At 35.8% G+C, this 25,008-nt stretch overlaps 1 protein-coding gene across 1 annotated transcript; it reads left to right on the top strand.

Annotated features, from left to right (window-relative positions):
• The first annotated feature begins 23,729 nt into the window (after positions 1–23,729).
• Positions 23,730–24,677, top strand: LOC131148284 (uncharacterized). Its single transcript, XM_058098004.1, has one exon. It carries the CDS (start codon positions 23,730–23,732, stop codon positions 24,675–24,677), a length of 948 nt encoding a protein of 315 aa, XP_057953987.1.
• The last annotated feature ends 331 nt before the right edge of the window (positions 24,678–25,008 follow it).

Raw genomic sequence — 25,008 nt, 5'->3', positions numbered from 1 at the left:
TATTTACATATGGACTTCTTGGAATAATTGTGGGTATTCCTGTCTTATCAGCTCCTCGAGCTCCCAAGAAGCCTCTTCTATCGCATGATTCCTCCATAGAACTTTTACTAGAGGAATCTTCTTATTACGTAATTCATGTTCCATTCTATCCAGAATCAACACTGGTACCTCCTCATAAACTAGAAAATCACTGAGCTCTATCTCACCATAGCTGATAATATGAGAAGGATCTGGGACGTATTTCCTCAACATAGATACGTGGAATACATCATGTATTCTAGATAGTGTAGATGGTAAAGCTAGCCTCTACGCTACCTACCCCACTTTCTCTAAAATCTCAAATGGACCGATAAATCTAGGGCTAAGTTTACCCTTCTTACCAAACCTCAAAACACCTTTTAACGGAGCTATCTTCAAAAATACGTGAACCCCTACATCAAACTCCAAATTCTTGCGGCGATTGTCGGCATAACTCTTCTGTCGGCTTTGAGCTGCACTAATTCTTTCCCTGATGAGCTGAACCTTATCGTACGCCTGCTGTACCATCTCTGGACCCACAACTCACCACTCACTCATCTCATTCCAATACAAAGGATATCGACATCTCCTACCGTAGAAGGCCTTAAACGGTGCCATGCCAATACTGGACTGGTAACTGTTATTATACGCAAACTCCACTAGTGGCATGAACTGAGTCCAGTTACCTCCAAAATATAGAACACATGCTCGGAGCATATCTTCTAATATTTGTATCATCCTCTCAGTCTGTCCATCCTACTGAGGATGGAATGTCGTGCTAAACGATAACTAAGACCCCAGAGCTTCCTGCAAGCTCCTCCAAAATCATGACGTTAATCGCGGGTATTGATCTGACACTATGGATACTGGAACTCCATGAGAACGAACTATCTCCTGAATGTAAATCTCTGCTAAACGGCTGAGGGAATAGCTGATCTTGATAGGGAGAAAATAGGTGGACTTAGTCAACTAATCTACTATCACCCAAATTGTATTCCGACCCTACGATGTCAACGGCAACCCTGAAATAAAGTCCATGGATATATGATCCCACTTCCACTCTAGGATAAAAAGCAACTGCAACTGGCCTGCTGGCTTCTGGTGCTTAGCTTTTACCTACTGGCACGTCAAGCACTGGACTACATATTCTACAATCTCCCTCTTCATACCACTCCACCAATAAAACTCTCACAGATCCCTATACATTTTTGTACTACTAGGATGAACTATATACAAAGATCTAGGAGCTTTATCTAAAATAGTCCTTATAATGTCAGCATCAGTAGGAACACACAGTCTAGAATGGAACCGCAAGGCTCCGTCATCTGAAATGCCGAATTCCTCTCCCTGACCACTCTACACTTTGTCCATCACCTCTACTAACTCTGGATCTTCTTTCTGAGCAGTTTTAATTCTTTCCTACAAAGTAGGCTGTACCACTAGGCTCGCGATACATACTGGAGGATTACTCTCGACCAACTCTATACCGAGTTTCTCTAGATCCATAATAATCGGATGCTGGATCTCCATAGATGCCAACATTGGTTCCCTGGATTTCCTACTCAACACATCACCTACCACGATTGCTTTCCCTGGGTGGTAACTGATAGTACAATCAAAATCCTTAATTAACTCTAACCACCTTCTCTATCTCATATTCAATTCCTTCTGGGTGAAGAAATACTTTAAACTTTTGTGGTCGGAGAAAATCTCTCACTGCTCACTATACAAGTAATGCCTCCAAATTTTCAACGCGTGTACCACTGCAGCCAACTCAAGATCATGGATAGGGTAGTTCTTTTCGTACTTTTTCAACTATCTAGATGCATACGCCACTACCCTGCCATGCTACATCAAAACACAGGCAAGTCCTTTCAAGGAAACATCACTGTAGATAGTGTAACTCTCACCCTCATACAAGATGATCAATACCGACGTTGTGACTAACCTCTGCTTCAGCTCCTGAAAACTTTGCTCACAACTATTGTCCTATTCAAATCTAACATTCTTCTTCGTCAGTTGTGTCAAAGGTCCTAACAAAGCTGAGAATCCCTTAAAAAAATGACGATAATAATCAGCTAACCCCAAGAAACTTTTAATCTCCTAGACAGTCCTCAGTCTAGCCCAATTCACCACCGCCTCAATCTTACTAAGATCTATAGAAATTCCGTCTCCCGAGACTACATGCCCCAAAAACACAACTTTCTCGAGCTAGAAGTCACATTTACTGAATTTTGCATATAGCTTCTTCTCTTTAAGCATCTGTAAAACCTACCTCAAATGCATCTCGTTCTCCTCATAGCTCCTCGAATAGACCAGTACATCATCAATAAAAACAACTACAAACTTATCTAAATATGGATGAAAAATCCTATTCATCAAATCCATAAATATCATTGGAGCATTCGTCAGACCAAATGGCATAACAAGAAACTCATAATGCCCATATCTAGTCCTAAAAGCCATCTTCGATACATCTTCCGCTCTCACCTTTACCTGAGGTCGATCTTGGAATACACCTGTGTACCCTGGAACTGGTCAAACAAATCATCGATACGAGGTAGAGGATACTTGTTCTCGATTGTTACTTTATTAATCTCTCTATATTCTATGCACATCCTCATAGACCCGCCCTTCTTCTTTACAAACAGCACTGGAACTCCCCACGGTGATACACTAGGTCATATGAAGCCCTTATCAAGCAAATCTTGCAACCGATCTTTCAATTCTGCCAATTCTGCTGGTGCCATTCGATATGGTGCTTTAGAAATCGACGTTGTACTTGGAAGTAGATCAATGGGAAAATCTACTTCACGATCAGGCGGCAAACCTGGTAATTCATCCGAGAACACATCTGGAGTAGTCTCCTTGCCTGAATAGTTGAGACCATCTAAGGTAAGGATTGCACTCATGACCCTGTAAATCTAAATTCTAGTTTCCCTAAAGGTCTGAATATCACTTCCCTTGCACGACAGTCTATAATAGTAGAATTAGCTGCTAGCCAATCAATGCCGAAAATGATATCAAACCCTTACATATCCAACACCACCAAATCAGCAGATAAAATTCTCCCTTGAACATCAACTGGACAACCATGGAGCATCCTACCACATCTCACTGCTGACCCGGTCGGTGTCGCCACTAACACTTCAACATATAATGATTGCATTTCTGCCCCACATAATTTAACATACCCCAAGGACACAAACGAGTGTGTGGCACCAAAATCAAAAAGTAAAATAACTTTAAATGAAAACATATTAACAGTACCTGTCACCACGTCACCGGCCGCATCAGCATCGCCCAGCGTCAAAGTGAAAACTCTGGCTGGGGCCATATTCCTCTGCTGGCCTCCACGTCGTGCCTGGTAACCTCCTCATGCAGGTCTAGGAGCAGAAGCAACACCAATCTATGTCGGACACTCCCTCACATATGTCCTAGCTCCCCGCATTTGTAGCAGACACCTCGCCTGGCACAACACTCTCCTAGGTGTCTCTTTCAGCAAGATAGGCAAGTTGGAGATGGCTGCACACTCTGGAAACCGCGATTCCCGGTCTCCAGTCTCTAGTCTCTATAATAGCCACCTTTATTCCACGCAGCACGGCCGACTTCCTACTGGGAATCGGAAGGTGCGAATCTCTTCTTTTGTCTCTGTTCCTCAACCTTCAATCGCTCTCCAATCTCTGCTATAGTGTCCGTATCAACTAGCTTGGAAAAATCCTGCAACTTCAGAATCGATACCTGCTTGTATATTTCTCTCCTCATGCCTCTCTCAAACTGTCGTACCTTCTTCACCTCATCTGGAATAATGTACAGGGCGAAGCGAGATAGTTTGATGAACCTCGCCGCGTACTGCTATACTGACAGCTGTCCCTGCTTCAGATTCAAGAACTCCTCAATCTTAACCTCCCTGGAAGAGGCTGGAAAATACCTAATGAAGAATATTTCTTTAAACAGCTCCCACGTCATCTCCACAGGTATAGTCCTCTGCTGCTCTAAAAGTCTCATTGTTGACCACCATCTCTCAGCCTCCCCAGTCAATCTGTAGGTGGCAAACAACACCTTCTGCTCCCCTGAACACTGCAGCACTGTAAATATTTTCTCCATCTCCTGCACCCAGTTTTCAGCAACTACAGGATTTGTCCCTCCTAAGAAAGCTAGAGAACTCATCTTAATAAACTTCTCAATCGAACTACCATGGCCTGCCGATGGACCACCTTGTTCCTTCGAACTCCTGGCAATTTCTATCATAACCTGCTATGCCACACTACGTAAGACTGCATCTGAATCACTACCCATAGCGCGTGAGGGTCTAGCACCCTCACTCCCACTGGCGTAGGCACTATTGCCACTAGGGTCCATCCTGAAAAACTAGTAACTTAAATCAAAACCCCCTTCTCTATACATATCATCCAACTCATAATATTTTCTCCTAGTTAATTCATCTCTCTTGATCTCAATTCAAGGTTCAATCCTGCAACCTAGATACCCAACCTGATGATAGTTTACCATGACTTTCCTGAAATCGTCACCCCAGGAAAATCACACAAACTACCACAGAAGTCCTGCATCTAGACTACAAAATCAGACCTCATATTCCCTTATCCTATACTCTGGTATTATTACTGCTGCACTCTAGAGTCTACAGAACCTAGTATCTTAGGCTTTAATACCAAATTGTAACGTCCTCAAATTCCTTAACATAAAATGTAACATAATAAATAAAATGGTTAACCCGAACCCGTGGGTAACGGGACACCTGTCAATCACAGCGGAAACCTAAGCAGCACTAAATATAAAATCTAAATTATCCATCCACAAAGCATAATACTAGAGTTTACTACACATCATATTACTGTGTGTATATACATCCTCTAAAACATCAAAATAACTCTAGGATCAAATACAAAATAATCATGATCCTAGTACAAAATCTTACCCTTCTAACGGGGTAATATCACTGACTCAACGGTGGCCACGACCACCCGATCACTTAGGGTCTCCTGAAAAATACATTTAGTCTGGGGGTGAGACACTTCTCAGTAAGGGAAAATAAACTAAATACAGCTGTGTGGTAACATGAACATTTAATGCAATTATATATATACAGTACATTTCATATTTCTGTAGCCATTCATCATAATATACTGAATCAGCATATACTTCATATTTACTAACAAATCATAACGTTCATAAAACATCTGTTATAACTGATAATACTAAAAACATACCCAGCATGAATAGCTAGCTAATGTCATGTATCACCCCCCATGACGGGTTACTCAACCCAAAGGCAGGACCCGACAATGGCTGGCCGACCACTGCCGAATCAAATATGTCTGTAAGTACGATGGGCCCGCCACACCCTAGTCCAGACTGCTAGGTGGATGTCCACACTCTACTGAAAGTCACATCGACTATCCATCTCCCACCCCCTTGTGGAGTGGTTAGTACTAATATAAACATAGATATCTGATCTATATAGCTACGGTACCGAGCTCCTGAACTAAACTAAACTAACATTCGGGTTCTAATAACATATAGTACATGATAATATAATATTTTTCATAATTTTCATAAATACGACCTCGCGCCGAACATTTCATAAATACGGCCTCCTGCCGATCATCTCATAAATACGGCCTCGCGCTGAATCATACATAAATACGGCCTCGCATCGAAATCATACATAAATACGGCCTCCCGCCGAAATCATACATAAATACAGCCTTGCACTGAAATCATACATAAATACGTCATTCTGAAAATAATCATTTTATCATGCATTTATCAGAATCATAATGTACTATATACTTTCATAACTTCTCAAATCATACTGCATTCACATCATTATCATATCATAATATTTCTCCACGTAAAATAATATTCATGCCACACATTTGCTATATAAAACCATACATTGCATTTCAAAAATCATAATTTCTGACATCTCATACATATATATATACATTTCAACATAGTAGCAGTATTTTTCTCAAATGTACCTTTCCTTCGTAATTTACAAATATAACACATGCTTTTCAGAAAATAACTTGTCTCATCCATAATAATAATTTTCATGAAAGTAACTGCTTTAGTTTATTCCCTTACCTGACTACTGAGAAAGCCCCTATAAACTCGGGTCTCACACCCGTAGGATTTCCTAATCAATACCCTGAAAATGAAAACTCTCAATATTAAATTTCAGTATTTCTACGTGTACATCATTTCCTATAACTACTGTAAGATCAAATTTAGCTTAAAAAGTCTTACCTCGACTTAGGGATGATTTCCAACTTGCTTTCATCAATGATCAGTTCCGGCAGATTTGGAGAGAACTTCCCCAAGAGCGTCGTGGTGACTTTGGATTGTTGCTCCGGCGTAAATCTGGCCCAAAATCGATGAAAGAGAGAGAGAGAGAGAGAGAGAGAACTGAATGGAGGAGAGAGAGAGAAAAGTTTGCTTAACAATGAAGTTAAAAATCGTGATTTTGATATTTATAGAACAGGAGATTCATCGACGAGCCACATCATTTGTCGACGAATCATTTAATAATTTCGTCGATGAAATTCAGTCCTCTTCGACGAAATTCAGTCAGCTCAAAACCTCTCTCAGTATTTCCTCATCAACGAATGTTGTCTTCGTCAACGAATGCTGTCTTCGTCGACGAATTCTCTTATACCCTCATTGACGAATCCCCTGTGTTCGTCGACGAGTCTTCTAGTAATTTCCTTTCCTCTTTATTATTTAAATTCCATTTTTATTTGGGTTGTCACACTTGGCAGGTGACTGCCAACCTTCTGTATGTTGAGATTTCACTATGGCAGGCAACTGCCAGATTGTGGCAGGCGACTATCATTCGAACAGGTTTTCAAAAAATACTCAATGAGAAAAATTTTTAAATGGATTTCTTGAGCTCTACTCTTTTTGAAAACTTGATGTTTACTCCAAGAAAACGTGGGGGGGGCAAGGAATTATCTTTTAAACATATATATAGCCCCAACTATAATGATTTTCAATACCAAAAAATTTTATAGCAATCAAGAACTCTCGGAGCTCTAAATCTCTCTTGTGCTCATCTTGCTTTCACTACTGAATTGCTGTAGATCCTAACTCTGAATTTAAGTCTTCAAAGTCTGAATCTTTCAATACATGAAAGATAAATTCGGTGATCTAAATTCAATTGAGCTTCAATCTCTTTATATTGATTTACATTGAAGTATATTTGTGCTGAATATTGTAGTAACCAGCTCTATTTGGAGAGTGTCTCTTGTACACAAATTTCTCTCTACTTGTTTCTTGTTTCTCAATGATTCAAGGTTGTTGGATTATCGTGCCAAGCGAGGGGATATCATTTGGAGAGGCGGGCTCTAGCCTAATCAAAGGAATGTTGTAAACAGTGTTGTGCCGCCCGGCAAAGGAACTGACTTAGTGAATCCTTTGGTGGTTTGTCAAAGGAGAGGATGTAGGCTGAGTATAAGCTGAACCTCATAAAACTCTGTGTTCCTCTCTCTCTTCCCTACTCTTTATTTTTTAGCATACTTTACAAACTGCATGGATGCTTTACAATTTCTGAATTCTGAGTGTTTGGTTATTAAATAGACTGGAAGATAATTTGTTTTGGTTTGATCAGCATTGATTGCGGAAACCGAAAGGGACTACGTTGGTTGATCATCCTAAACTTTTTAAACTTAAGGTTTATTTAAAAGTTGAACCTTGGGAAGAAGTGTGATTATGAATTTCAACACAGGGCTTATCCAAATTCAACAAGCATTGCATATTACTATAGCGATATTGTCACAAGAATCAAGTGTTTGGTTATTTTGTATTGATTGTGTATGATTAGGATTGATTATTTTGCAAGTACTTTGTGAGTTTGTTTGGGTTGTGTTTATTGTTGGAATACAAAAGTTTTTAAAAGAACATAATTTTTTTTTTAACCCAATTCACCCCCCCCCCCCCTTTTTGGGAACAACATCCTATTTTCATTACATTATAAGCTTAAGTTCATAGCAGTTAACTTTTTTATTACAGTGAACAGGGAAGAGACTCAGGGAATTTACAAGCTTGATTGGGATGATATCTTACATTGGAGCTAAACATCAAGTAATGGATTGTTCCTATCATGCATTTGAATTAAGCGTACAATTTGATAACAAGATGGATGAATCGCCAATGTCCAAGTTCTCCTAAGTTAGTGTTGTAATAGCCAAATAGATGGCAAATATTGGCAAGGTGTGACCAAGCCTATGCACCTAGGTAACATCGAGAGACCTTTGGAATAGGATTCCAACCCAAAAAATAGGATGTGGTTTATATAGTGAGAACTTATAGAGAAAGAATACTAGGCAAATTTAATGGGCAGCTTCCAAACGAATCTGCGCAATCCCTCACATTTGGTATACTTTCCCCAAACCAACATATATCATGTACCCCAATGAGGAATCGTTTATAAAGGGAGTTTTGTCTCTATTCAGTGAAGGCCTCTTAATCAATGTCATTAGCAAGGAGAACCCAAACCATGACGAGACTGATTTTAACAGCAGACCACTACAAAATTGGACTGTCACCGTTGTTCCATTGTATGAGTAGTTTATTTATTTTATTTATCTTGTCCTATTTGATTCCTTAAAAGAAAGAATAAGCCAAAGCATTTCTTTTCAATGGATATTGCCCTTTTTACACTTACTTCTCGTGTCCTTAATCGTATAATTTCTTTCTTGTTCTTTATATATATATATATATATATATATATATATATATATATATATGTATGTATGTATGTATATGAATATAAATAATAATAAAAATCTGAAGATGTTCACCACTTACACAAGATAGTGTTAAATATAATGATACCACTTTGATTTAACCTATGGAGGGTGAGGAGGAAACTAAACTAATAGTTGAATTTTTGTGGTTGATTAAATAGGAGGGCATAGAAATGCAAGCCCAAAAAGAAACCATAGAGTTCATAAACCTAGGAAGTGAGTGCACTCCATAAGAAGTAAAAATAGGATCTATAAAGGATGGTTAGCTAGAAAAAAGTTGATATCACCGTTACGGGAATTTAATGATATTTTTTCATGGTCATAATAGGGTATGTCATGGTTAGATACGGATATGGTCCATCAAATCCCAATAAGACTAGAATGTGATCCAATGTATAGAACCTCAAAAGGATGAAATTGGAAGGGTAGATAGAAATTCCTGGCGAGGTCAAGAAACAATTCAATGTTGGGTTTCTAGAGGTGTTTCACTACTCTAAGTGGGTGGCTAACATCATATCAGTACACAAGACAAACGGGAAGGTAATAATGTGCATGAATTATAGGGATCTTACTAAAGCCAACCCCAAGGATAACTTCCCATTGCCTTGCATCTATATACTAGTTGATAATACAACACGCCATGCTATATTTTCATCCATGGATGAATTTTAGGGATATAACCAAATAAATATAGCAAAAGATCGAGATAAGATCAATATCACATTTATCAAACAGTGGGGCTTCTTTTACTATAAGGTCAAGCCATACGGACAAAGAAATGTGGACATAACATATTAATGGGTTGTAGTGACGTTGTTTCTTGATATGATGTATAAGGAGTTGGAGATGTATGTAGACGACATGATAACCAAATCAGGGGATGGAGAAGAACACATCGTATTCTTGAGGAAACTATGCAAGAGATAAAAAAGTACAAGTTGGGATTGAATTTGGTGAAATGTACTTTTGGGGCTAAATCAAGTAAACTATTGGGAGTCATAGTCAATTAAGAGAGAATAGAGATGAGATCTAGCTAATATTGCAAGTACCATAGAACAAACGGAGCCCTTTACTACTTAGAAATAGATCTAGGGTTTCTAGTTAGATTGAACTGTATTGCACAATTCATATCCTCATTAACCACCACCTATGAGCCAATATTCAAATCACTCAAGAAGAAATACTCAAGGAAATGGAATAGGAGTGCCAAGAAGCTTTTGATAAAATTAAGCAATATTTAAAGAAGCTCCCAATATGAAGGCCACTCGTCCCAGGAAGACCCCTGATATTATGTGAACAATATTGGAGGAATTCATGGGATGTGTTTTGTGCCAACATGATGAATCCAGAAGGAAAGAGACAACTATCTATTACTTGAGCAAGAAATTTTAGTAGAATCCAACTATACTTTTGTGGAAAAGGCTTGTTGCACCTTTGCATGGGTGGCACATTACCTATTATATATGTTATACCACACCACATGGTTAATATCAGGGATGGATTAACTTAAATTCATCTTTAATAGACACACTATATGGTGAGATCGCCCGTCTTAATACATATACTTCTTCTCTGTATGCTTGTCTTAATACAAGGTGGTATCTTGTAGTTTTATTATGACCACTAGTATTTCTTTTTCAAAAAAAAAAAATACTGCTAAATATTAATTTTATTATTATATATGAATAAAAAATTATGAAAAGAATAAAATACCCATAGTAAATGTAATGAAATTAAAATATTGAATAATTAGATTAAAATCCATATGAATTTTAAAACTTATTTAACTGCAACATAAGTTTGCAAGGTGGATATTTAGACCGGATATTAATTTGTCATGTTTGTTTAGGAGAGGGAAGATTAGGTCCACAACTTTTTTTTTTTATAAATATTAATAAAATTAATTAATATTTTAATTTCATGACATTTTGGTCTTGATTTTTAGCACATTTGGTATTTCATAGCCAATTAGATATTTCAAAAAACAATAAAATGGAAATAAAAAAGAAATGGAAATAATAACTAACTCTTCAAGTACCATAGAACAAATGGAGCCCTTTACTACTTAGAAATGGATCTAGGGTTTCTAGTTAAATTGAACTGTATTGCACAATTCATATCCTCATTAACCGCCACCTATGAGCCAATATTCAAAACACCCAAGAATAACCACTCAAGGAAATGGAATAGGAGTGTGCTTTTGATAATATCAAGCAATATTTAAAGAAGCTCCCAATATTAAGACCACTCGTCTAGGAAGACCCCTGATATTATGTGCAACAATATTGGAGCAACTCATGGGATGTGTTTTGTGCCGACATGATGAATCCAGAAGGAAAGAGACAACTATCTATTACTTGAGTAAGAAATTCTAGTAGAATCCAGCTATACTTTTGGGGAAAAGGTTTGCTGCACCTTTGAATGGGTGGCACATTACCTATGATATATGTTATACCACACCACATGGTTAATATCAGGGATGGATTCACTTAAATTTATCTTTAATAGACCCACACTATATGGTGAGATCGCCTGTTGCAGTATGTTACTGTGCAAATATGACATAGATTACAAGACGTAAAAGGCAGTAAGGGGACAACATTATAATCCAGACTTTTCAAAATTCATTCAGTGGGAAAAGTTAAAGAAGAGATAATTAATTATATTTTTTTTCTATTATATTTTAGCCTTGATTCATGAATACATTGAAATGTTTTCTATATCTAAAGTTGTAAGCATAGCATAATTTAATAATTTTTCTGTTAGCTACTATTTTATTTTAGGAAAAAATTACATATACTTCTCCTATATATGCTTGTCTTAATACAAGGTGGTATCTTGTAGTTTTATTATGACTACTAGTATTTCTTTTTCAAAAAAAAAAAAGAAACTGCTAAATATTAATTCTATTATTATATATGAATAAAAAATTATGAAAATAATAAAATACCCACAGTAAATGTAATGAAATTAAAATATTGAATAATTAGATTAAAATCCATATGAATTTTAAAACTTATTTAACTACAACATAAGTTTGCAAAGTGGATATTTAGGCCGGATATTAATTTGTCATGTTTGTTTAGGAGAGGGAAGATTAAGTCCACAACTTTTTTTTTTTTTATAAATATTAATAAAATTAATTAATATTTTAATTTGATGACATTTTGGTCTTAATTTTTAGCACATTTGGTTAACAAACATCAATGAAATCATGATTTGATATAGTTCTAGAAATTACAAGAAGGTTTACTGGTGATAATGAAATCACAAGATACTTTTATTTTGGACTCAAACAATGCATAGGGGAATTTTGTAATTTTTTCTTTATTTTATTACTCTCTCTCTCTCTCTCTCTCTCTCTCTCTCTCTCTCTCTCTCTCTCTCTCTCTCTCTCTCTCTCTCTCTCTACTTATAAGACTAAATGCTTAATACATTCATTGCAAAAGCAGTTATAGGCTTCTTCCTTGATATTTAAAATAATTAAAATACTAAATTAGACATTTATGAAAAGAAAGAAAAAAAAAGTCATTAAAAATAATAAGAGATGTAAGTGAAATTGGTTTAGTGGAAATCCCACTCAATCTACATCCATGTGGCCGGATCTAGAGAGTCCTTAGTGGATTGGGGAAGTAATTGGAGAAGATTTGCCATGCGATTTGAATTTTTTGTAGCAATATGAGAATTGTATTTTCCTATCCAAAATCCATCTACTCCTACTAGTTTAGGGCTATTTGACATTACTCTCAAAAATTATAAAGACTATTGCGACGTCCCGAGATATTTTCCTATCCAAAATCCATCTACTCCTACTAGTTTAGAGCTATTTGATATTACTCTAAAAAATTATAAAGACTATTGCGACTTCCCGAGAGCGATGTTCCTCATGAATCGTGAGTGTGAATAAAAATATGATTTTTTAAAAAAATATTTTGAAACTTGGAGTCGCTAATAACCTATTTTTTATGTTGCGGTTAGGACACATAATAACTACTCAAAAAGTAGTTTCGGTTTGCATATACCAGAATTGGGATTAAGAGTTCAGTTATATAAGAGGAAAGTATTCGTACCCCCTACGCTCCTGTTCTACGATCGGTACCTAATTAATTAAAAATTATCCCTAAATTGAATTTTAATAACCTTTAAATTTACTTTTGTTTTTTATTGAAGGCAATTAAATGAATAACTAAATAAATAAAAATATAGATAAATAAATAGATAAAAATATAGATAAATAAATAAATAAATGAACAAAATGAAATAAGAGATTAAAAATCTCAGCGTGGTTTAGGAATATCTAATAAGATCTCCAAATGAGAGGATCTTGTTAGAAAACCCCTCTCAGAGCTAATACAGGCGAGGTATAAAAATACACATTGCCCCTTTTACAATCAAAGGGACACAAACACAAAAATAAAAAATAAAAAATATATACATATATATTTAAAACAAAAAAAACATTCCCTAATCTTTCAAAATATTTGTAGAAATTTTCTTAACACTTTTAACATTTTTCCAAAACATTTTGGGATTTTTTTTAAAGATTTATTCTTTTTTTTTTTATTTTTAATAATAATTTTTTATTAAAAAAAAAAAAAAAGATCATATCAAGTAACCGAGTTTAACTATAATACATATAACATGCAAAGGTATTTCATAGCCAATTAGATATTTCAAATAATAATAAAACGGAAATAAAGAAGAAATGGAAATAATAACCAACTCTTCAAGGCATTAAATATTAATTTGACTAGTCAGAATTAAGAATGGTACGTCAGAAATAATTTGGTAAAATTTTAGCTTAATCGATAAAAATCACGGTCCCATCGTTTTCATTATGTTGACTGTGCAAGTGCAGGCGTCGAAGACTCCGCTTCTACTACGGCGAGGCTGCACTCCAAGGCACAATAACAAAGATTCAAAGCTCCAAACAAAAATTCAACCAATGAAAATTAACATGAGTGAGCTAGAAACAACCTGGCAAAAATTTTGACCTCATTGACAAGCAATCACCGCCCGATCGTCTTCATTAAATTGACTGCGTACGCCATGATGTCCTGTGTTGCTGTCTGTGAGCTGCTCTGACGCTGCCGCTGCAGTCCGTGAGCTATTCCAGCGCTGCCGCTGAAGCTGCTGCTATGAGCTGTTGCTGGCTGTGAGGTGTACCACTACTGCAGGTGAGCTGTCTCGGCGCTGCTGCTGCTCTTCTGGCGCCGCCGCTGACGCTGCTGCTGTTGTTAACTGCTGCTGGCCTTGAAATTTGGTTGTGTGGGCGTGAATAGCGGCTGAATTTCTGCTGCGAACCGGGAGAGGAACAACCGCGTGGTGGAGCTGCTGCTGCTGCTGCTGCTGCTGCTGCGTCTGCTGGCCTTGAAATTTGGTTGTGTGGGCGTGAATAGCGGCTGAATTTCTGCTGCGAACCGGGAGAGGAACAACCGCGTGGCGGAGCTGCTGCTGCGTCCTCTTCTTCTTCTGCTATTTTTCTCTCTCTTCTTCCTCTGCTCCGCTCCCTGCTCAACTTCTTGGCTTTGCTCTTCTTCTCCTCTGCAATTTATAGGCATTCAAATTCTAAAGGCTAGTGCGGCTCCATGTGCAAGCATGTAGAATTCCGAGAAGCTCGTTCAGGTGCCTAGAATGCAACAGAATTCTTGTGCGGCTCCATGCTTTCCTGCATTTTAATTTGTTGTTTTTATTTTATTTTATTTTTATTATATATATTTCTTTTGAATTCCAATTTTTTTTATTTTTATATACTTCTTTATAATATATTTTTTTTGATGCATTTTCCTTTGTTTTATATTTTTTCTTTCACGGTAAATGTACACATGGTGTACTATAATAATAATAATAATAATAATAATAATGCATTTTATTTGAATTTTTTTAATGTATTTATATATTTTCATTAACATTTTTTTTGTTGTAATTGTATTACTAAATATTTACTTTTTTATAATTAGGTCCAGGACAAAATCAGGTGTCAACAGTTGTCCCTCTTTATAGGTTTGTTGTTTAAGATGATAAAAAGGGTAGTCTTTTGTTATCTTTCAATAGAAAATCTAAAAAGATTAAAGATACAGATTTTGGATTGGGCCAAAGATAACTAGAGATACTAATCCATGGAATTTCAAGTCAACCTGATGAGCTTGCCCCACAAAATATAGGGGACCAAAACCACAGGTTTTTGAATTAATCAAAATATTTTTGAATGTGACCACTCAAATTAACGAGATGGTCAAGACAACTTGGAGTGTTAGCGGTCAGTATAATACTGGGGTGTTAGTTGTCAGTACAATATTGAAATGTTAGTGGTCAAAACAATATTGGGATGATAGTTGTCAGTACAATGTTGGAATGTTAGTGGTTAATACGATATTAGAGTATTAGTAGTTAGTGAAATATTGGAGTGTTAGCATAATATTGGGGTGTTAGTTGTTAATACAATATTGTGGTGTTAATACAAATATGAATGCAACTATTTGGATTTGGGAACTCTCAATGCCACATGCCTTTGAAATAGCCAAAATTATATGAAGGTTACCACTCAAATTTGGGAACTCTCAATGTCACATGTCTCTAAAATGGTCAAAACAATTTTGAAAACGACCATTCGGATTTAGAAACTCTCAATGCTACATGCCTCTGAAATAGCTAAAGCATTTTCCTTTGAAGATGACTAATCAAGTACATAACCCCTGAGGTAGCAATAGCGTTTTTCTTTGAAGATAACTACTCAGGTACTTAACCCGAGCACCAGAGCATTTTTCAATTTGGAAGATGACTACTCAAGTATTTGACCCGAGAGCTAAAGCATTTTCTTTTTGGAAGATGTGCAGACACCCTAATTTAATCAGGTCTTCTCGAAAGGATCTGGTGAAATAAAAGGTGACTTTGAGTCCTAAATCAAACCCTTTTTTAAAATTAAGTTCTTGAGTCCTGAGTTTCAAAAATTCAGCCCTTTTGAGTTTTAAATTCAAGTCCTAGTACCATTTACTTTTAATTGAGTCCTATATTTTCAAAAAAATTGAGACCTTTTAAACTAAGGTTCTCTAACTTCAGTTAATTTCAAAATTAATTTTTTTTATTAGGTTTTCAAAAACTGAGTCCTCATTATTGAATTTTTCAAACTTTTAGTCGATTTCTGTAAGTTTCAAAATTAGTCCTTTTATTTTGAAAATCAAGTTTTCCATTTCTCTAATTTGAGTCTAGGAATTTTTAAATTGAGTCTTTAATTTTGGGTCTTTCAATTTCCAAACCAGGAATTTTGCTAGGCCTTAAGGTCATATTTTATCACCATGTGTTCTTTGGGTAAGGCTGGCCAATCTTGATATTAGAGTTTTAGTCCAAATTAAATAAAACATGCATAAGGTCATATTTTTCATTAGAAGGGGTGGCCATGTGCCCTAAATTGAAGTACAAGATGCTGCAGTGCACATACATACAAAAAATTGTAAAACGTGCATACATACAATGGGTTAAAATTGAGCAAATACAGGGAAAGAAAAAAGGTTACAAAGAAATGTTGTAGTACAGACAATACGAGGGTACATTCAAAAAGATAAAAAAAATTCCAAAAAAAAAAATACAAGGAAAATCGCAAGCCCTCAGCTCCTGGATTGCCTGTTGGAATAGCTGGAGCTTCCTTGCCCAATTTCCCTGCACACAAAAAGAGAAATAACACATTAGTTAGCAAAGAAAATTCATAAAAAATAATAAAATTCACACGTGCAAAAGGAATGAAGCTTATTAAAAAGAAATATTCCTTGTCAGCGTCAAGGAATAAGGAAGGGAGATCGGTTAGGAGGGAGGAAATTGGCACCAAATCCCCCCCCCCCCCCAGTCGCATTATAGAAGGGTCAAGGAAGAGTGCATTACAAAATCCCTAGAAAAATTAAGAGACAATCAAAGAGCATTACTAGAGAAGCTCTGTCGAAACTTTGTAGAGATTGAGTGGGAAAACATTGGAGAATGCCTATAAAAATTGAGAGAAAGGCAGACAAATGCCTATAAAAATTGAGAGAAAGGCAGACAATCGTAGTAGAACTTTGCCAAAATAGAGAGAATTAGAGAGAAAAGGTAGAACTATAAAGAGAGCACTTTGCAGAAATGGAGAGTAGAAGCAATTGAGAGCCATAAAAACTCTACAGAAGCCAAGAGCAGAGAGCACTACTCAATGCGCCACCAGTTCCACAATACAGAAGCAAACAAGCTCAATTCCACTCACTGGAAAAGAAGACCGAAGGAGGGAAGAAGGGAAGGTAAAAAAATCTGAAGCCCTCACTCCCGTCTAGTTCAATTTACATAATAGTTGCATGTGAGTTTGAATGTAGGTACCCCCCCCCCCCTCCCCTCCTCAGGTTTTAGGTTCATATTTGAACCTGAGTACCCCTGCAACTAGATCCTAACCCCAGATCCGGACCCTAATTTGTGTTCGAACCCTTCTGATAATCACCTTGAGTTGAATCTTGAACTAAAAACTTGAACCCAAATTTGGGTTCAAGCACCTTAACCCTGTGTTTGATAAACCCAATGCCCCATATTTTTAAAAACTCCCAAGCCCATTTGTAAAAATTAACCCAAGCCCAAAAAGTCTTTCTCTTGGGCATTTTATTTTTACAAATCATATTGCTTATAGTCTCATATCTCATTCATTTTTCAAATCATTATCTTGAGAGTAAATCCTAATTTTTCTCCATATATTTTCATTGATAAACATCCTTGGATAAAAAATATTTCGTGCTTGTGAATCTTGCACATCCATTGCAAGATTCAAAGGCTCATTTGCTTGTGCTTACAAAAATAGTTTTGAACCATAAACCTAGATTCTTTGGTACTTTATTTAGAAAAATATTTTTGGAGGGATTTCTCATTTGGGTTAAAATCTTTGAGCACTTATCATAAACATCTTTATACAAAGATTATTTTATGAGAAAATCACCATACTCACATTGAGCTTATTTTCATATCATACATGAGTGCATATTGTGCTTATTAGTGTACACATCAGCTTGTGTTAAAAGCAATTTATTTGTACACAAATATTTTATTGGTTGTATTCCCAGCGTGTTGGTTGAAAGAGGGAGACTTGCTCTATGAAGAGTCCTAAACTTGCTCGAACCCGGTTAGGAGAGCACTGAATTGCTTAGACTCGGTTAAGAAAGCACTCGATAGTTCAAACCCTGTTAAGAGGACCTATTGCATCGTAAGGTGTAGTTGTAAAGAATGGGATTAGCCCTGTGAATGTGACCTGGAGTATTCCCTTGCCCCGTAAGGAGAGGTGAGTGTAATCAGTATCGCTCCACCTGTCAAGTGAGCATATTAGTGAATCCTCTTAGTTGTTAGCTTGGGGTGGGGACATAGGTAGTATTGGCTGAACACCAATAACATATTATGTGTCTACTTTTAATTTCTTACACTTTATGTTCCTGCACATGTATGTTATATTTGATATATTGTGAATGTTGTGCACGATTTAATTTCTACATATTATATTTATCTGCGCAATTGGTATATGCTTAAAAAGACCATAGGTTGTGTATTATTACTACTAATTTAGTTTAACCTAGGAATAAATTTTTAATACCCAATTCACCCCCCCCCTTTTGGGAATACACCAATCCCAACAGTTTGGGCATTTATTTATTTTACATCAAATGAAGTTACTCTCACTTAATCTTTTTATTTGAAAATCATTTTGAGAGTATTCTTAGAGTTTTTCCCACATTATTTTCTTGATAAATTTCTTTGGGAAACTCTTTGTCGCATGTGAATCTTGCCCATCCATTGAAAGATTCATAAGCTCATATTCTTATTGCAAAATTATTTTTGAGCATAAACCTTAGTTTCCCTTGAACTATATTTTCTACATATCATTTTTGGGAAAATTATTTGAGGACTTATAAGATCTTTGAAGTTTTTCATTGCATACTCCATTTTTGTTCAAACATCATATATTTAAAAATAATAATTTTTTAAGAGCAAATACCCAAGTTCTCTTATTTCTTGAAAAATGTTTTAGGGAGAAAATTTTATTAGGGTAAAATCTTTGAAGTACTTATTATATACATCATCTTTCAAAGATTGAAAATATGATTTTGAGAAAAACATCCTTACTCTGAACTTATTTCATATCATTAGAGAGTGCATTTTAAGAGCTTTCATTGTGTACATATTTTCTTGTATTTAGAAGCATTTTATATTGTACAAAATGTTTTATGTACCGGTTGGGTTCAACATGTAAATTGAACTGGGGAGTCTCTACCCCATAAGGGAAATCGATTTGCTTCAGTCCGATAAATTGAACTGGGGAGTCTCCGCCCTGTAAGGGAGACTAGTTGGGCTCAATCTGGTAATTGAGTTGGGCTATTCCTCACCCCGTAAGGAGAGGCTGTATTGGTTGTGGGTCAGTCCTATAATTGAGTTGGGGTTTATCTCGCCCCCTTAGGAAAGGTTGTAATGGTTTCTGCTCCACCCGTTAAGTGAGTAGGGTTAGTAAAATCCTTGGGGGGTATGCCTAAGGCGGGGACATAGGCTGGTTGACGAACTTTGATAACAAATCTTGTGTCTCTCTCTCTCTCTCCCTATCTCATTTACTTTCTACACTTAAATTTCCGCACGTGTATGCTTGTTTATTTATTAGTATATTTACTTGCATACACACATTTTAATTTAAATGAGATATGCTGCACACGTGTATGCTCGTATTCATTACTTAATCATTCCACATACACATTTTAAATTTTAAATGGGATATATTGTGGTGAATCTTAGCGTAAATAATTTTTAATACCCAATTTACCCCCCCCCCCCCCTCTCTTGGGAATACACCATTCTTATCATCATCTTTAAATATATTTTTGAGAGAAAATCTTTTGGGTTATTCTTAAGGAGTTTTGAGCATATATCAAATTCATATATATTACTTGAATGACTTCTTTTTATTGTGATATTATTCGAAGATCAAGTTTCTCCTATTTTCATTTTGAAAATTCTTTTGGAGAAAATCTTGTGAGTTACAAGAATGACTTCAGTGCCAGCCTGACCATAAGACCATTGAACAGTGTGCTTAGGGGCCCCCAATTCTTTTTTTTTTTTTAATATTAACATTATTTATGATGCATGTCATCTCTTTCCATATATTGATTTTCTCACTATCTCAAAAGTTGGGGCCCCCAATTTTTTTTTTTTAATGTTAACATTCTTTATGATGTCATCTTTTCCCATACATTGACTTTCCCACTATCTCAAAAGTAAACGAAATTGTATTTTGAAAAGTAAGGTAAATATAATTTAATTCTTTCATTTTCAAGTTTCAATGTAATCTTGAATATAAAACTTTAATTAGTGATTTTGCATCTCAAAAAGTTAGAAAAATTAATTTTAAATAAAAATAAAAATTAAACAAAATATTAAGAACCCCTAATTAAATCATTCGCTTAAGAGCCCATATTGTGAAGAGTCGGCCTTGAATGGCTTGAGCATATATTTTATTTCATATATATTGCTTGGAAGTCTTCTTATTATTTGATTTATCAAAGGTCAATCTTGGAGAAATATTTTTCTTCAACTCTTCATTTTGAAAAACCTTTTGGAGAAAATATTTTTGAGTTTTACAAGGTAGCTTTGAGCATATATTCATAAATATATATTGGCTTGAAAAGCTCATTGAGAAAGGTTATAGCATTGATTTACACTCATATACTTTGCTTGGAAGCCTTATTGAATTTGATTTTTAAAAGGTCATTTTCAAAAAGAAAAAGCAATTTTCATACTCTCAGTTTTACTTGGAAATTGTTTTTGAGAGAAAACTAATACTCTACTGAGCTTCACTTTACCAATCATATGAGAGTGTATTTAGATTTTTAATGTGTACAAATCAACTTTTTAAGAAGCATTTTTATTGTACAAAAATTATTTTTCGAAACAGCCCTTCTCAATTCAAGTTGTGAACCGTGGGCCAAGTGAGGGTATATCACTTGGATAGGTGGCTCCACCTATGAGTGTATAACAGTTTGGCTCCGCCCGATTAAGGAAATTAGGAGGACTCCACCATGTAAGGAGTGTGTAATGGTTTGACTCCTTCCGGATAAGGTATGTAAGGGGCTCCACCCTGTAAGAAGTATAAACAGTTTCTACTCCACCCAGTTAAGTGAGCAGATTTAGTAAAATCTTTGTGGGGTTTACACAAGGTGAGGACATAGGCAAAATTGGCCGAACCTCGCTAAAAATATTATGTCATTCTCTCTCTCTCTCTCTCTCTCTCTCTCTCTCTCTCTCTCTCTCTCTCTCTCATTTAATTTCTACACTTTAAATTCTGCACATGTATGTTTGTGTTTATTGCTATAATTATTTTGCATATATGATTTATATTTTGATTGAGATATTGATTCAGTGAACTGGTTCATTTTATCTGTAAAAGTTTTTAAAATCCAATTCACCCCCCTCTTGGGATCACATCGTTTCCTTAGAAATAATTTGATAAAACCTTACATTTTATGACGAATAATTAAACTTAGTTTAGGCAAAAACAAATTTATACTATATATAAAAATATGAATAGCGAAAATTATTTTTTGGACCAAAATACCATTATCTTTGTAAGTGATAAAAAAATTTTCTAATAAAAGACTAGAAGGATATTTCTATATATAAATATGAATTGTAGACATCATTATGAGAATTGAAATATCCACACCTTTTAAAATAAGACTAAACATTTAATACGCAAATAATTTTTTATACTCTATGTAGAAATGTAATTGTGTAAAAAATTTTGTCCATCTTTTGAAAATAAGGCTAAATATTTCTAAAAGCAGGAATAACTTTTTTATATTATAGAGTAATTCAATCTAAATTAGATTAAAAATTTTCATCTATAATGTCTAGAAGTTATTATAAGACAAAATATTTTAAATGACAGTAAATTCAATTAAAATTAGGTAAAATAAAATTATAGAATCTATTTTGGATAAGTTAAATGTGGAAATTGAAGAAAAAATTAATTTGGCGGACAAACAATATAAACTAGTAGTGTAGATACGTATCATTATACAAAAAATATGAATAGTGTATATCATGTTGTAGAAAAAATAAATATATTATTATCTTTTAGAAGTACAACAAAGAATTTCTAAAAATATTAAAGAAAAAAGATAAATTTATATTTAATGTTTTTAAATATTTCATCAATTCATTAATTAAATAATAAAATGAATATAATAGTATTAGAAAGACTAGATAAAAGCTAAATCCCAAAATAAAATAGGTAAACTCCTCTAATCTCCTCTAAAATTATTGTGAAGTTACTTAGATAAATGATAATAACATTAATTCTAAAAATAAACTTTAGAACTAAAACTATAGACCTACAAGTACCCCCTACATAATTTTTTTTTTTAATTACAAAATCATTAATTGATCATTATGTAAATAAAAAACAATAATTACCAAGATTTTATGTAGCAACTTACAATTTTGAAATTAGAACAATTTTTTTAAGAATTGGAAGAAGTTAGATATTAAATTTTTTTACAACATAATAAAAATATATTCAATGTATATCCATATGTTAAGGTTCTATCTATAATGATATATACATAAAATTAATATTTAATATTTTGTGCATGTTAAATAAATTATTCCTATCATATCATATACTATAGATAAAGAATTTTCTTACTCTAGTATCAATGTGGTATTATAATAGTATCTCATGTTTATGATTTTATTTATAGTTTCAAATAAAATATAATTTTTCATAAATAAATTTGAATATTTATACTTTAATATCAGTAAACTAAATTATGAAAAAATATCCTCTCCTAGTTTTAAAAATATATATAAATTTTATTAAAAAATACAAATCTGTCTTTTTTTAGTATTATTTACATGCAAACACTTGCATGTAAAGCATGTGACAAATTTACTAGATCATGGAAGCATGCTCATTAAATCAAAATAAATAAATTAAAAATGTACATTATTTGATGGATTGTCATACAATATGTGAATAGAAAAGTAATTGCCTGTGAAGCTTAGAAGTGAACACAAAGATAACACTACTCCTAATTTATACAAATTAAATGGCAAAACTCTTAATTGATTAACCATTATTTTTTGTGGGTTCAACGAAATAAAAATACAAATAATCATAAGAGAATGGGTTAAAAACCAGGCAAGGGAAGGAATTTTCCTTTCTAATAATAGAGATTATTATTATTATTATTCACTCGTTAACTTAAAAAAAAAAAATGAGGTTGCTGAGCATCTCTTTTTCTTTAATAATTTTCCTTTCTTCCTGGACAGCTGGTCTTTCCTGGTATTTATAGTAAAAAACCAACGATGACGCTTTCTTATTTCAAGCCCCTGCCGATCCGGGCACCTCTACGTGGAGATTCTTCCTCCACACAACACAAGTTGTCATTCCATGTCTCCCTTCCCCTCTCAATTTCTCTCTCCCCAAACCTCTCCGGCATCTACGCAACCATTTTCCGGTGACCTCTGCATCGATATCCTTCCTAACTGCCACACATTCTCCGGCCAACAAATCAACCAGATTTCGCCGTTGACATTAATTAACACATACCCCCAATTTTCCCCGACGGCGCGCGTTCATATCCCCGACGGCGAATCAAGGTAACGAACGTGCATGGAGCTGGTGGGCAGCCAGCATTCTCGTCCTCATCTTATGATCCGTGAAGGGAGCGTTTAATTAGACCGTGCATGGTCCAATAGTACGTGGAAAAGTTTAATGCATGAGGCGCATAAAAATAAAATTTCATGTTGGATTACCTAGTTCAATGTCAAACATGTTTGTTGTTATTTCACCCTCAAGATCACAGGTTTGATAATTAAGAGAGAGAGAGAGAGAGAGAGAGAGAGAGAGAGAGAGAGAGAGAGAGAGAGAGAGGAGCGAGACAGAGATAGAGAAGGGGACTCGCAATGTCTTCCAGTCATCCATTAAGAGCACAATCAATGCACGCCCAATCAAGCATGTCTCTGGGAGACAAATTGGGAGAAGAACCCGTGACGGCTAAAACCGCGCAAAGCACGGTAACTTGCGTCTACCAGGTGAACATCGCCAGCTTCTGGCGCTCCGTGACCATTCTATGGTGCAAGAACCTCATGAACCATTCCCTCTGCATCACCGTAGACAGCGTCGAAACCGACACCCCTCACACCTGCAAAATAGACCTCAAGCCCTGGCACTTCTGGAGCAAAAAGGGGTTCAAGTCGTTCGAGGTCGACGGCAACCCCGTCGACGTCTACTGGGATCTCCGGTCGGCCAAGTTCGCGGGTAGCCCCGAGCCCTGCACCGACTACTACGTCGCCTTGATTTCCGAGGAAGAGGTGGTTCTATTGTTGGGAGACTATAAGAAGAAGGCCTACAAGAGGACAAAATCCCGACCCGCACTCGTGGACGCCCAGCTATTTTACAAGAAAGAGAATGTCTTCGCCAAGAAATGCTTCTCTACCAGAGCCAAGTTCGACGAGAGGGGAAAAGAGCATGACATCGTGGTGGAGAGTTCGACGGCGGGGCCGAGGGAACCCGAGATGTGGATTAGCGTAGACGGGATTGTGGTAATACATGTGAGGAATTTGCAGTGGAAGTTCAGGGGGAATCAAACGGTGTATGTGAACAAGCAGCCGGTGCAGGTTTTCTGGGATGTTCATGACTGGCTGTTTGGTAGCCCGGGCACCGGCCACGGGCTGTTCATATTCAAGCCGGGGGCAGCTGAGGCTACATCGGAAAGTGACAGAGAAAGCAGTTGCAATGGCGACGACGGGGATGGAGACAATGACAGCTTGGGGAGCAGGTATTTTTCCTCTCGGAGTTACTCGGGGGCGCCAGAGTTCTGCCTATTCCTGTATGCGTGGAAGATTGAGTGACCAAGGATATGACGATGATCTGCATGCATACATGCACAGACTTGCATTCGGTATATATCTTAATACGTGAATTGTATTAATTTGGATCAAAATGCATGCATGGTTGACACCAAGATGACTGTAAAGATGGTTTTTTTGTTCTTTCAAGTCATGGATAGACCGTGTTTGGATCAAAATGACTACACCAAGGAGACTGTAAATTAATGAATTAATGAATTAGGAAGGGCATATACCCTTGTATGGACGTTTACTTGCATATTGGCTATATATCAAAACGTTGAATGTGAACTTGGCCACATTGTCTGATCGAGTTGGACATTACTCGGCCCAA

This window comes from Malania oleifera, chromosome 2, assembly GCF_029873635.1.
Source record: "Malania oleifera isolate guangnan ecotype guangnan chromosome 2, ASM2987363v1, whole genome shotgun sequence".
NCBI classification, from domain to species: Eukaryota; Viridiplantae; Streptophyta; class Magnoliopsida; order Santalales; family Ximeniaceae; genus Malania; species Malania oleifera.
Note: the sequence above shows the minus strand (reverse complement) of the source record. Positions and strands in the feature narration are given on the sequence as shown.